Source organism: Rattus rattus, chromosome 13, assembly GCF_011064425.1.
Source record: "Rattus rattus isolate New Zealand chromosome 13, Rrattus_CSIRO_v1, whole genome shotgun sequence".
Classification (NCBI taxonomy): domain Eukaryota; kingdom Metazoa; phylum Chordata; class Mammalia; order Rodentia; family Muridae; genus Rattus; species Rattus rattus.
This window is the reverse complement of record NC_046166.1, coordinates 11,292,123-11,307,997: the sequence shown is the minus strand read 5'-3', so window position 1 is coordinate 11,307,997 and position 15,875 is coordinate 11,292,123. Positions and strand designations below refer to the sequence as shown.

Sequence of the window (15,875 nt, the reverse complement as noted above, 5' to 3'; positions counted from 1 at the left end):
TGTGTGTGTGTGTGTGTGTGTGTCTTTCATCAGTGGATCTGAGTGAACCTGGGTGGGGCTGGTAGGTTGGTCTGCCTGGAGCTTAAAGTGGAATAGCAAGAAATACACATAACATTTCTGGGCAACATCAGGTGGGCTGCTTAAATTTTCTGACCCTTTCTCCTCTTAATTGTATGTATCTTTTATAGCATGTCTTATTTCAGGAAGAATATATGGCAATTTACAGGAAAACAGAATAAAAAAAACCCAACAAAATATGATAGTATTAATATAGAAGCAACAAGTCATGGGTACAAAATGCCTTCAAGAATAAGTCTAACCTAATGTGCACTATAACAATTTATACTCCTACTTATGAGGAACCAGAGTGATAAGAGCCATTTCCTGAGGCCAGTTTTTCTATTTTCTAGACAGATATAATTGCAGGTGCTTTCCTTTATTCAATGGTTGTGGAGCCTGCTACACAGTAGGTGCTCAAATAAATGGCTATTAAGTTGCTAAATGTTTATTGACTGCCCACTCTGCATCCTGTGGTCTGCAAAACTGTTACAACACATAACACACACCATATACGCTTACATCTACATCCTAGCCTCTGTCAAAGCAAGCAAATAGCTTGACTCCTAAAATGAAGGGATAGGAAACCACAGATATTCCAGATAAGCCTGGAATCTACTACTTATACAATGCAGACCCTTATTCAAATGGCACAGTGTGTTGCCCTCTGAAGCAGCCCACTTCATTTTTCTGAGCCACAGTCAAGATAAAGACAGCTCACAATGGGCTTGCAGTATGCAACAGAACCTCTTCTAGAACTAATAATAACAGAAAGTTAGAAATAAAGACTGACGCATTCCCCTAAGAGGCAGATGCCTGCCTGTTAGAAGGAGGGATGTGACCAGTTCTTGGGGAGGCTATGCCATGGAAACACATGACAATATTGCAGAAGGTTAGCACAGTCCTCTGAATACATAATCTTCTGATATAACTAAGATGGAAAAATTATTTCTTGCAAGAAATACATAGAACCTGGGAAGTTCGCATTTTTTATGGTGATGACTGCTATGGGAGGGAGACCACACACTGGCTGTGGTCTTTAGCCACACGTTAAGAATATCTAAGTCCTTCAGCGTACAACACAGCTATTGGTAACAGAGGGGAGCAACACCACTTCTCCTGACTCACCTCTGTCTTCTCCATCTCGAGGATTTTCACTTTTCCTTTGACCCAATTCGATATTCCTAACTGCATTATTGCCCTGAGTCTATCTGACAACGCTATAGAGACTCAAGCTTCCTAGTCAACATCTGCTTTCTTCTGTTCCTAGTATATTGACACTTATTTCCACAGACTTACAGAAGAAGTTAGAGGCTAGCTCAGGGGCCTCTAACTTCCCACTAATGGTTCCCATACATCCATGAGCACTGTCTTGAGACTCATCGGCTGTTTGGGTATTACTGTTCCATTCACCCTATGGATTCCCTTACCATCTGCTCTACAAAGTTTTTGCAGGTTGATGGTCTCTGCAATCACCCTGAAAGCCCTGTCTATTAAAAATCAGCATGCATAAACTTCAGAAATGCCATTGTATTCTGAATCCCAAAGAGAAGCCATCATTTTTCACACATTTAATTTGAAGAACTGAAAGATACCTCTTTCTCTCTTATCACTGTTCTCCACTTCAGAGGACAAAGCAAGGAATGGAATGTGTGCTTGAAGTTCTGGAGAAAACCTAAAGCCACACTTACCTTAACTGCTCCTATACCCTCACCAAATTTTGTAAGCACAATACTGACTACATTGGGTGCAAACCCTATTTCTCAGACTTCTTTGGTAAATCTGATGCTTAACTGATCCTGAGGAAGAGGATCCAATCTAGAAATCTAGAAAAGGACAGGTGGTAGGGTTTGCAGGTCCAATAGTAACACGGTCCAGTGCTGGACTGGAACTCAGGAGAACTGGATGCAGAAAAAGCATAAGGTACCGAGCTTTCTCCCTTTCTCCCTGGATTACAGGTTAGAAAGCAGGTGGTCTCCAACAATTCTCCTGGATCCATCTGGACATTCTTGAAGTGGATAACACACAAATGCTGCAACTCATGTGTTAATCAGGCAACTGGTGGTTATCCCTTAGCTTGGCTCTGAATGGACTCCTTTATGACAATGTTCCTGCCCTCTCTTGTTGGGTTTTGATGAACCAATGCAGAGCCTTCCCTTAGAACTTCCTCAATCTCCTCAATTCTAATTCCTTCCTCAGCAGGATGCCACATCACAGATATGTCCAATCTGAAGGTCTGAGGCTAGACCTCTTAGGAGGCAAAAAAGCCTTGGCTAGTAAACCTGCTGCAAGGAAATGGGCGTTGAGTTTATCAATATCCTTCAGTTCTACCCTCCATGCTTAAATCCAGATTATTCAGACCATATAAACTGATTTAACAACGAACCAGCATGGAATAAGGAGATACTGTTATTCTAAGGAAGAACAGCAGTTTGGAACTTTCATGGCCAATAGTCTAGACCTAAGCAGACTCAAGGGACAAACTCATACCAACGATCACATGGGAAATGAAACACAAGGACAAAGTACACCTGCTATATTGGTTTCTGATAAAGACTTCCATTTAGTTCAACACAGTTTGAAACTTCCTGTCTACTTAACCATCCCTCCTCTTTCTCCGCAATGCTCCTGTGTTTTCCTAATATTAATGAGAAGAAATCAGAACTAATTAACTCTCAGAAGATGGCACAGAAACCCGGAAGCCTACTTTTGATGTGGGGAGAATGGGGAAGAAAGGAAATGAGAGCTTGGCTTCTCCTAACAACAAAGGGCCAGGTCTATCTCTTGCCCCAGAGGACAGCAGCATTTATCTCATTCAACCAGGAAATGCAATCCAAAGTCCACAGGCCCCGTCAGGTCACTGAGATGCAGATGGAGACAGTCTGCTTCTCTGACTCTCTTACTTTGCATCTCCACATGGATGACTCACACTTTGAAAATATACTTTAAAAGAAAGAGATTATTCGGCTTCCCAAGATCCTACTTATTCATTTATCTGACCAGCTCCTATGTGTCTCAGCTATCAAAAAGTCCTTCTGGGTTCTTTCAGATGCCCTCTTCTGTCAATCCAACTCCTGGTACAGTGCTTGACCCTGCACTGAAATCATCTACATATATCATAGTTCCACCCACAGTACTGTCTTCCTACAAAGAGACCATGAACTTCTTTCCATCCTAGTACCTATGCAGGGCCCGGGAAAAGGTATAGAGAAAGACATATTGGTCCATAACTAGTACTTAGGAAGATGGGAGGAGTAAATGCATTGATGATAGCTGCCAAGGCTGCTGGAATTGTCTTGTTGTGCCTACCTCTGGGAGAAGAGGTCCCTGTAGGGGCTGCCATGTTGCAGGGCAATCCCGTAGCCCTTGCTGCTGATGCTGTTGCCGATGACAGTCACTGAGCAGTCGTCATCTGTCAGGGCTGCATACTCAACCACGGCCACATCCCACAGAAAGGCGTAGTTCCCCTTCTTTGCCTGAAAGACCCAAATCACCATGAAGCCCAGCATGGCTATGTAGCTACAGAGTTTCAAGCAGTACGACATCTCAATAGTTGGGTTGCAAGGACTCCTCTAAGTGGTGCCCCTCATACTGTACAATGAATTATCTTAGCATTTTTGATGTGTAAATATACCACCAATTGAAACCATTCACCTTAGTAGATCCATCTACAGTTCATAGAGCAGGTGGAGAGAATGAGCTAGAGGTAGGTCACAGTGACATTGACCTGCTTCTCAATTTAGTACACTCACCCCTGGGGAGAGCAGAGAGGAACATTTGGGGATTAAGATTACAGACCAGAGCTTTAGGGGGCACATAATACCATGTGGGTGGGGAAAAATATAAATGCTGGGGGGACTGTGATGTATTTTATAAATAACCTCCTGACTGCTAAGTCGTGCTTACCATAAACAGTGTCTCTAGGTCGCCAAGATGGAGTACCAAGTAAAAGCACGTGTCTGGAGTTTGCTAGGCACAGGAAGATCCCATTATGGAGTAGGATCTGATGGTTACAAACATGCAAGGCTTCTGCCACTTGTCTTTCACTGCATTTACATGAGCATAAGTATATGCACTCATGCACAATGTACACGCACACATGCATCTTTTAATTTCTCCGTTTCGGGCAGAGGGGATTGAACCAGAACTTTGCTGTGATGTCGAGGCTGGCTTTAAATCAGATCCTCTTGCTCTAGCAAGAGCAGGTTTCCAGCCCCAGTACTTCCATACAGAGGGATGGTGGCAGATTCTTCCACTGGGAATCTAACTGCATCCCTAGCTGATCCCCCTCAAACCCTTCCACAGCAGACATTCAGTTCTATCTTGAGCAGTGAATCTAAATTGGACTAAAATTTGGGCACTCGAAAGGATTGTGAAAGGCTTTTCTTCTTCCAAAGAGGCATTGTCACTTGGCTTTCTTAAAACATTGCACAACACTTTAATGCATCGGAATTCCTTTCTCCGTTGAACACAGATTCTTCTTGCCCTGTTGTCCCTCCCACCATAGCTCACACGGGATGCTGTAAAGCATGGCTGTAGATTTGGTAATAGGGCTGAAGCATCATAGACAAAATTAAGCCAAGTTGGCAAGCTGTAGGCCTCTTGGTACTGTCCAGGGCATTGTTCCAGTTCCTACCTTTGTTGGCTTTTCATTTCCTCTAAGCTTCTTCAGGAAGTAAATGGATGCTAAAAATCAGACTTTTTCTATTTCCTATTTCTTAGGATTCTTCTTTTTTCCTTTGGGTGGGGGAGATTAGGTTTTGAGAAAGGATCTTATCATATAGGCCAGGCTGGTCTTAAGGCATGATCGCCCTACTTATACCTCCTGGAGAGCCTAGGCATCCAACACCACACCTAGCAGGATGTTTCTATTCTCAAGACCCGAAGTGCCTATGACCCAAGCTGTCTTATTTCCGTGGCAGATTCTTTCCGTTAGAAATAGTTGTGGGCAGAATATGACCTTCTGCACTGGAAACTGGCTTCTTGCAGCCTTTCACACAGCCTTGTAAGAAATGACACACACCGGTGCCACACACTGCCTGTCACCTGCGGCACCATTCAAATATTAGTACCAAGGCCTCATTCCTTGGTCAGTCCAATCTCAGAAGTCTTAAAGGACTTTAACCCAGGTTGCAAAATTACACACATCTCTCTCCCTCCACACAGGAAGATAACAGTCTTTGTAATTTTCCCCTGCTGGCAAACAAGTTTTCCCATGAAAAGATATAAATTTTCAACCTCTAGTACCAAGTTTCTCTGCAAAATGTTGACTTATGACCTAATATTTGGCTTCAGTCGGACTAGGGAGCATTTCACATCCACGCTTGCAATTCAACATGACAATCAGACACGGTTATTTGTACGATTTCAAAAGGGCATGTCATGTTGAAGGAAGAATTAAGATCAGCTTCCTTTCTACTTCTCAAGTGATGTTTCCCAAAGGAAAAAAATGAAATAAACTGGCTCAGAGCAACTGGAAACTGACTTCAGAACAGTCCCTGTGGTCTTTCAGAGGGGTGGCTGGAATCCCTCAAGCCACAAGTCCATGAGCATGCCGTGTGTAGACTCACAGATAGGCAAGCACAGCCGCAGGGGGGAAGCCTGCATCTACAGCCCTATTGGACTAGGCTGTGCAGAACACAATATCTGAAAACCATGCAGGCAATGCCCCTGCTTCCACTCCAAGCTACACACTAAGGATTTTCTCTAGAAGTAAGAAGTTGCCTTCTTGAGCAGATGGGTGATCCCAAATACGCATCATCTCCATTTGTAAACAATGACCAAACTAACCACTGTTTTTCTTGTTCGCTTGAGGAAACATGGCTAGACACTTGCTGTGACAGGACCCAATTGCAAAGGGACAGGGCAGAATCTGTATCATTCTATAGAACATATTCTTAGTGCAAAACAAACAAAAACAAAAAACAAAACATTAAAACCTTTTTGCCATCATCAGTACCCCAGAATTCTCTAGCCCATGTCTCTTAGCCCCTCCTCGAGTAAATTACAGTACCAAAATTTCCCCTTAAGGAGGATATTTTGGACCTTGACGTTATCTCCACAATCTTTCTTGGTGCATCACCAAGGCTATATGAGACACAGCTATCTTCAATGTGTCTAGTTCAAATGTTTAGAGAGAGGGATCAGTCAGTAAAATGTTTGTTGTACAACATTTTAGTTCAGTTAGTTCACTTCGGGAACTGAGTTCAGTTCCTGAGCACTCGTGTAAAAAGTCAGGATACAACTGTAAGCACCTACAATCCTAGTGCTTAGGAAAATAAAGACAGGCAGTTCCTAGTGCCCCCTTAACCCAGTTGGTGAATTCCAGGTCTCAGTGAAAGATTTTCTCTTAAAAAATAAAGTTGAGAGCAATTGAGAATGATACCTGTCAGTGAGTTCTAGTAACACACACACACACACACACACACACACACACACACACACACACACACACATCTACATGTATCAGTGTCAAGGCATTCATAACAGTCATAGTTCTGTCACCTTCATGTCACCTCCTACTTGATCCTTTGTATAATAATCTCCACCCTTCGTTTAAAAAGGCTAGGATACACTTTCTTGTAATGTCGGAAGCACTTTTGTTTGTTTGTCATTTGAGCGGGTTTTTATGTGTAGTCCTGAAACTCACTTTGTAGACCAGGCTAGCCTCTAACTCAGAGATCCGCCTGCCTCTGCCTCTGCCTCCTGAGTGAGGGATTAAAGGTATGTGCCACCACTGCCTAGGAGAACCAATTTTCTACATACATTCTAACAATTATAAATCTACCTTCTTATTTGGTGTTATTTCTATACAAGCAGGGTTTGACCATATTGGGGACACCAAGTATTTCAAGTTCCCGAACCTCCAAAGAACCAGGACTCCTCTCTAGTTCCTGTCCTTCCTGTGGCAACCACCTTTCCTATGAAAGTTTTATTTGAATGTAAGATGTCCTTGCTAGGTGCATGCTTTGAACATTTATTTCCTAGCTGGTGGCACCATTTTGGGATACTTTGGAACCTCTCCAAGGTAAGGCTTTATGGGGCCCTAAGTTACCACAGAAAGCCTTTGAAGGTTACGCACAGGCCCCGGCTCTTGGCTTGCTCTTTGCTTTCTGGCTCTCTGTGATGTGAATGGTAAGCAGGACATGACTCCATCAATGAGTTTAAAGATTCTGTCATTTCACCCCACCACATAGAACGAATTGTGCCCCTCCCCAAACTGAAGGCTAGATAATGTCCCTCCCTCAAGCTGCTTGTGTCAGATGCTATGATCACGGCAGTGTAAAAAGTGACTAACACACCAAGCCAGGCTTTCTTTCCACTCTGCTCCCTGATTCAGCTATCTAGTCCAGCCTCAGGGTCCTGTCAAGTCTCTGGTTTCTTTGGGACAGTATGTCTATCACTTTCCCTCCATCTCCATCCTACGTGCCTGAGACTCCATTTCATAAATCTCTCGTGCTAGGATACAACACCAATTCCTTATTAGCGGTAATTTCTTTCAATAAGGGATGTTTCAGACTCTGAGAAGAATGTATGGATGTAGGAATTTAGCCTGTTCTCAACTCTACCATATTCACATAGAAGATGAGCCCAGCCACCGCCCTATCCTGTCCCACAGTCCCTACTCTAAATGTTCCCATGGATCTTTGAATTCACTATTTTCACCACTTTCTGCTTTTTCTTCCTCTGCCCGTGTCCCTCAGTGTGGTCTTTCCCTATCCTATCAAGAGGCTGTGATGAGCGGCAGGAGGCAGCATCTGAAAACAGGCATGACGGGCTGTGAGCTGCTTAGAAGCTGAGTGTTGACATGACTTCGTAATGCCTAAGAGATCAAAGCGATACTACAGCTCTTGCTGTGCTTTTAACACAAAACCAACCCAAAAACTTTTCCACTCTTTTACTGGGCTGAATTACCTTTATCTGGCTGTCTATTTATAATACTAAATGTATTCTCAATTTCTAATCATTGATTTCCATGTATCAATGAAAAGCTGGGCAGCAGACAGGGCCCTCAATACACTATGATGTTCTTCTAGCCTTTGCCTCTAGGTGAAGCTTTAGTGGCATATGTAGCCAGCTCCCCAGTTTCTTGAGATACTGGAAGGCCATTTAGGATTAGGTCTGGAGTCCTGGGATATAAGTCCAAACTTCCTCTCAGTGCCGTAGAGGGGATTTGTAGATTGTTTTTTAAAAGGAGAAATGGCAAAGTTAAGATTGCCTTGAAATATAATGTGACTGCCTACAGTATGATTGTTAATTAAAAATGACCAATTTTAGTGAAACTATTGAAAAATCGGATTGTCTTTCATAGTCCCTAGAATGAGAAAATGACTTTGGAAAGTAATGTAGCATCATATAATAGACATTTAGAGTTCTTATATCTCTTATCCTGGCAAATTGGAATTTAACCTAAAAAGTAACCCAAGTATATCTATGAAACATGAGAAATACTCATAGTTGAAAATAAAATAAATGTGAATATTTTAACTATTCAATGTCAGGGAAATAATTAGTAAATGACGTCATGAATATGACATCAGTGCAATACACACTTCAGTTCAAAGACTGGAGAAAAACTATGCACACAACCCTGAAAGTCGCAAGGATATTTTCATCCCATCTTAGCCTGCTTCTAAATATTTTGCCTACTATGTTTTCCTTCTCCTTCCCTATGTGCAAACTTGCTTAATTAATTAGCACAAAATAACAATCGTTGGCTCACACCTGAGAAACACATAGATGAGGTTGGTAGGGAAAGGAGGCAGAGTATCTTTGGCAACCATTAAGGTCAATAAAGTCAAGGGCCTGTGGGACTCAAGCTATCAGAATGCCAAGCAATAGGAGGTGGAAGATAGAATCCTGCTCCTTCCCTGAGGTCCACTCCCTTCCCAAACTGCCTGAAAGTCTGAGCCTGCCAATGGGAACACAGACAAAGGGTTGACTGGCTAAAGCCCTTACCATGCTCTTCCTAACATTTCTCATAACATGATCAGTGACATTGTTGAGGAAGGCCAAGCATACAGACACAAACACAGGTGGGTTGCAGCATGGTGACCGGCTTGCTTGCCCCTGTCCACTGGTAATAGAGATTGAATTGCTGTCCATTGATCCTTGCTTCTATCCTTCCTGCAGCTCACCCAGGAAGCAAACTTTCAGAGCCATCAGCCTTCTCATTATGGTCTTCTAGTCCATCCTAACTGCTTAGAGAAGGGAGAGGGCAACCACTTGCTATTCCAAACAAGTAAGAACAACGATGCTGCCAGCATCTTGCAATGGGATGAAACTGAGGGAAGCTGGGCATCTGTAGTGCCAGGAGCAAGTCGCTAGATGCCAGTACCTACAAGTCCAATATCTTTTGCCATAGAATTATCCTCAAGAGCAGAGTCTCAGTCCCCTTTTATACATGAAGTGACCGGGACTCTAAAAATGTCTTATCCCAAACAAATGAAACATGAGGACAGGCCAAGCGGGTTCCAAATTCCTACAAAGACACCTTTGCTTTCTCTCCCCTGCATGAACCCATGAAAGGAGGACTGTAGAAGAGATTCCATAAGTCTATATGCTCTTGAACAATCTCCTGAGGGAGCTGACTGCAGTTCACATATGAGTGTCTATGCATGTTTTTTCTCTAGCTTTTTAGACATCGATGCTTCGTGGAACTTTTGCCATTCTAGGAGAAAGAAGGACACAGGTGGGTACCATCCCTAGGGATTCTTTGGACACTTGCTGTATCTTCATTTGCATTAGCTATCTATCCATGGAACTCGCTCCCTGCCCTTTTCTGCATCCTTTCTCTCACAGAGCCTGGCCTTTGCATATCTAAAGACTTAGCTCTTATGGCCATAGTCATACAATGGAGCTGCACTCCCAGGCACAGTCTCAACCCTGGCTGCTGCTATACCTGCATTACACACCGTGCCAAGTCACAAGAGGCACCAGGAAAACCCAGAGACCATCTGCAGAGAAAAGGACAATTTTACAGCTTGCTGGTAGGAGTGTGGGCTGGTGTGATATTTCTGGAATGGCAATTTGGTGAAGAGAATTGCATGCTTTTCAAATCTGCATATGCAGCAGTTCACCCCTTTGAGATGTATTCTACACAATTACTTATTTGCTGAAAAGATGTTTGTACAAAAAAAAATCAGAACAATGCTGTTAAACCTTCAAGAAACTGGAAACTAAATGCACATTACTTGAGAATCAGGTGGTATCATTAAATGATGAAATATCTTTCTGGTAATGTAGTACTTTTTTTTTTTCTTTTTTTTTTTTTTTTTTTTCCGGAGCTGGGGACCCAACCCAGGGCCTTGCGCTCGCTAGGCAAGTGCTCTACCACTGAGCTAAATCCCCAAACCCAATGTAGTACTTTTTAAAAGCATTGAATGTTGAGAGAATTGTCCAGGGTAAAAAGGAAAAAAAAAGGAGGCAGCCCCAGGCCAGGCATTAGGCTGAGCTTCTGAGCCTAAGTACACGGACTGGATCCCAGGTGCGTGGCTTGCCAGCTGTGTGAGTGCTGATAAGTTCATTAACACCTCTGGGCCTTGGTTCCGCTGGATATAAAATGGACAGAGCTCTGATGAAAATTAAATACTTCAATATATATGATATGCTTAGGGCTTTGCTAAATGAGTTACGCCTAATATTAGAATATTCAGTGAAAAACAGCTTGTTACAATGGATGATATCTCTTTTCAGCGATTATGGCAAAAGACCATATTTGTGAAGAGTCAAATCCAGTACCAAATACTAACAATGGCATCTCCAGGTAGTGCCATTATAGGAGAACACTCAAGATTTTTTTTTCTGTTGTCTATGTTTGTGCAGTACAGCAAGCCTTTCTTTTGTGATTGCACGCATCCAAGAGGGTAATTTTTAGAAATTCAAAATCTTACATCTTGAGTCCAATGCAGTGGAAAGTACACAGTGCCAGAGTAAACCACCCCCTCCTCACCACATTGCATCCAGCTCTGAAGTGAACCCACATTCTCAAATGCCGACTGCTTCCTAAGAGACCTGCCAGTCATCTATCTGCTTCGCCAAGTCAGCAACACACGTTCTCTCTCCTCTTTGTGTGTGTGTGTGTGTGTGTGTGTAGAACATGTATGCACATGTGTGATAATGTGTACATTCAGCATGGGAGAACTGTGTGTGCATACATTTTAGTGTATGGGGAATTATGGGAGTGTATACAAGTTTACGTGTATATCCAGAGAGTGCCAAGTCGGCATGCCCTGTCTTCATACCAGAGTAAACAGGATGGAGCTAGACAAAGAGGTGTCACAACCAAAGGGACAGCAATGCACGGCATGTCCATATGGCTATGAATACAAGAAGCAGGCTTCCTGGAAATTTGGTCTTGATGGTCAGACTGAGCTTGTCTATTCCCTAGTCCAGGGGATGGAATAGTGGACAGGTCCCAGGGCTATGGTCAGGAGAAAGAAGCTCCTGCCAGTCAGGGGGTAGTATTTCTGCCAGTGACTGTCCTTCCAGTGTTCATACCTATATGTTCTGAGAAGCACCAATGACACTAAGGAGCATGAATGGTAGAGAGGAGGAGGTGACTGACTGTGCATCTCAGTAAAGCACAGGATGCCTTTTCTACTATGTAGTCTCGTTTGGAGACATTAATTTTTGTTCTAGAGTCTTCAGTTTCTCCTAAAAAGCACAGCATAGGTATTGGTAGCAAGATTTAGACACACCAAGCAACATTGTGCTTGGAACTCCCAGCCAGTCATCTGAGATCTTTGAGCTAGTGGTCTCAAGAGGAGGGCAAGGATGGCACTGTCCTCTCCCATAGCCGTCACAAGTAAAATCAACACGGAAAGTGCCTGATGCATTAAAGGATCTGGAACAAATGTTAACACGTGACCCTGGTGACCATAATCATCACCAACATCATAGCATTAAGTTTGGGTCTTGATTAAAACACAATTGCCCTGGGATAAATAACACTTGAAATTGTCCTCCATCATCCGCCTGGTAAATTAGAAAGACTGTTAGACTGGGTTGCAGTCTCAACCCAATTACTGACTCATTATCCATTTATGAAAAGGAAGAGCCTAGCTAGGCTTTAAAGTCTTCTTCAGCTTCAGCATCTTGCAAGTCCAGGTTACAGGCAATGGTTCCCTAAGTGTCTTCTGGAGGCCAGCAGCACCAGCACTGAGAGTATCACAGTACTTGGGGTGATAAGTAGAGAAAGATCACAGACCAGAAATGGTATAGAAAAATCTCACCAGCCATCTTATTCCAGGAAGATTCTCTGCCTACTTCTTTCCCATTCATTCTCTTATTGCAAAGTTATTATAAAATCCTATGATACAGACTGTCCATTTTCCGTCAAGAAATTTGAGGCTTAGAAAAAACTGTTCCTGAAAGTCAGAGAATCCACTATTGTCGGAGATCAAATTTCTCCCTAGATGTGTACCAAGAATAGCCTTTCTCTCATCCTTCTCAAAAATGTAACCCTAGAAGCCTCAGAGAACCACTTGAAATCCCTTCAGTGAATGGGCTGTGTTCTGATGGCTTTTTTGCATCTACTGTGAGAGTCTGAGCAAAGTGTTATTAGGGATCCCTGTTTCTGAATTTGATCCTAGGCTGTGTTCACTTGTGCTTCTCTTGAGAACCAAGAAACTGAGGAAAGGCTTACCACACTTCCAAGATACAGGTTTTGTACAAAGGCAAAAAGAAGACTCCTCACTCAGAAGAATCAATGGCTCCTGCTCTAACATCTACAACTGTCTACTGTCGTCAAAACTGTGGGTTGGACAATAAACATGTTTCTCAGGAGGACAGGAGGATACATTGCTTTCCAATGATTTGTCAACATTTTAAAATGTCCAAAGACCACGATAAATAACAATCTAACGTGAGCTATTCCATGGGAAAATATGAGTCATCTAAAAATAAGGTTAGATGGGTTCGCCTAGATGCAAACTAGAATATAAAAATAATATAAATTTTAAAGGAGTATGAGCAGAACTACTCCAAATTAGTGAACACCACTGCTCCCAGTAAAAATGGGTAATTACATGAAAATCTGTGCCAGGCATGGGCTCCCTTCTTCTCAGCTGTTGGTTAGAGAGGTTCCAGAGGCATTAGCAATAGTACAAGCTACCGCCATTGTTTTTTGTTTCCCACACTGACTAGACACTAAGACTCTATCTGTGGCTGAAGGCAGCACACATTTTGGCTACAGGACACAGAGATATACATTTTGAACTAACCCTACTGGCTAATTTTCAAAGTGTTAAAAGTGTTATGCAGGCTGCTGGGCAAGAAAAGATATCAATGGTCTTATGAGGTGCTGAACCCTGCTTGCCACAATTTTGACCCACCAGGCAAGATACATCCACCAGTATATAAATAGCAAGTCTCTGCTCCTCAAAAAGGAATTCATAAATATGGGCAAAGGCCAAGGCTAGAAAATCAGGAGCACTAAGAGATATCATTGATGTTGTTTCTCTACATGATTGTGTTGCCAAATTGCCTTCTAAATGTGTGTTTTTATATTCATAGATCTCTACTGATTCCGACCTTGCTCGCTGAAGCTTATTTCAGTGGGTGGGGGTTAATAAGGACTTACTACTGTTCAAGGTGCTGAGAGGAAATGACTGGGAGTACTCCGCCCTAGATGGGACTTGTATATCCATCCCTCCACCAAAAGCTCAGGAAGGGTCTCTGAGGAGGAGAGGGAGGAATAGAAAGAGTCGGAGAATGGGAAAGAGTGTGATGAAAGGCTCTCCTTTAACGATGGCACGGCTCCTGCACAAATGAACTCATAGTAGCTGTTACTACGTGTCTCAGACCTACACAAGGTCAATATAGTCAAAATTTCCAGCAAGGTTCTGAGGAGGGCCTCCCAAATCCCCATGTCTGGCTGAGAAACTACTAGCAATTGATGACTGCTTGGAGAAAAGGAGTCACTTTGCATGAGGACTGTGGCCACTGGTGAGTCCCCATGCCAGTGTATACACAGGCAATACAACTGGTGTTTCAAACCAGTAAATAAATAAATAACACATGCAGAATCAGGGAGAAGGATATAATGGTATGAGGTCCTGAGAGGAGTTATAGAAGAGAGTCAGGAATGATTATGGTCAAGATATATTGCATCAGTTTATCCACCTAGCCACATTTCCCACCTTTTTCTCCAGGGGTATAGCCATTGAGTCTCCCTGACCCTCCTCATACATATACCCTTCCCAGTCCACACAAAGTAAGCCAGGTCCCATATAACATGTCCTGGTTTGTCTGGCTATCATGCATATGCCCCAATCAACCTCTAGGCATCCTCCAAGACCAACATTACCTGTTACCAACATGCAGGCCCTCCCCATACTACATCTAATCTCCCCGCTCTTCAGGTCAGGCATATCTCTGTCCAGGGTCTAGTCTAGTGATTCTGCCTGAGCCACCCTCCATGTCCCTTCTCTCACCCATCATATGTAGCTTAGGTCTAACTTCCAACATCCTTGTCTACTGCAGCTACAACTGCCTGCATTGCAACAAATCTCTATACTTCCCCAAGGACCAACTCTGTCTATACTTGAACCACAGGACATTCCCATACCCCATCAAACTTTCCATCCAGTTAGATCTACACCAAATCCCAGAACTGGCCCAGGAGGCATATTCTGTACATCACCCCAGTTCCCTATGTCTACCTGACTTCATTCCTCCCAAGGTATTCCCAATCTCTAAAACCAGCTCTCCCCTACACTCTCTCTTCTTCCACAAACAGGTTTGTCCATATGAGACATAGAACTAACTAAAGAAAGTCCACATGAGCATATCTCATTGGGGGTGGGGCAAGAACATGATCAACATAAAATATCAAACCAGTACCTTTTCTCCAAAACCTACTAGGCCTGTAGACATGTTTGACAATGAGAGCTACTTCAGTGAACTAGATACAGAATTAAAAAAAAAACATAAACTTCATCAAATGATTCAAGGAATTTAAAGAACACATAGCAAGCAAACAAACAAACAAACAAATGTCCAATGAAATTAAGGAGAAAGAACTTAAAGGAGAACGAACACATGGGTGATGTCCAAGAAAACACAACTTAATGTTGATGGAAATGAGGAGGGTAATCCAGGCTTTGAGAACAGAATTCAATAAAGATACAGAAACATTGCAGAAGACTCAAGCTTAAATGAAGATGGAATTGAAAAGCCAATAGTCTAAATAGAAAACTCAAAAGAAAGCATTATAGCTAGAATTAATTAAGTAGAAGATAGAATATTAAGACTCAGTGATAAAGTGGAGGATGTAGACAAAAATAAGCAAGGAAACCGGAAAAAAAAAACAAGAAAAATAAAAAATATACAAAACCCTTTGAAGTATAGACACAGATGAGGAAGAAGAATCCCAAGTCACTGGCATAGACCAGATCTTCAAAAAGATCACAAAAGAAAACTTTGCCAAACTAAGGGAAAAAAAAGAAACAACAAAACACCCATATAGACACAAGAAGCACACAGAACATCAAATAGAGAAGGCAAGAAAAGATATCTTCCATGACTTATCATAGTATAAATATTAAATATACAGAACAAAGAGATTGTGTTGAAAGCTGCAGGGAAAAGAAAAAAAGACATATCCCATTTGAAGAAAACCCATCAGAATAACAGCTGATTTCTCAATAGAAAACTGAAAGCCAAAAGTCTGGAACCATGCGCTACAAGGCCTAAGTAGACATTCTACTTACCCTGGTCTGATATACTAACAAAAACATAACTGAGGAAGGAAAAGAATTTTAACAATCTAAAAAAACCTAAAAACACATTTATGGCCACAAACCAAACCTGAAGAA

At 42.4% G+C, this 15,875-nt stretch overlaps 1 protein-coding gene across 1 annotated transcript in view; it reads right to left on the bottom strand.

Moving 5' to 3' along the window:
• The window catches only part of Grid1 (glutamate ionotropic receptor delta type subunit 1), a 731,950-nt gene that overhangs the window by 14,411 nt on the left and 701,664 nt on the right, over positions 1-15,875 (bottom strand). The window contains exon 14 of the mRNA XM_032919192.1: positions 3,367-3,533. Within this exon, the coding sequence (XP_032775083.1) occupies positions 3,367-3,533 (167 nt within the window). The remainder of the gene's footprint in view (positions 1-3,366; positions 3,534-15,875) is intronic.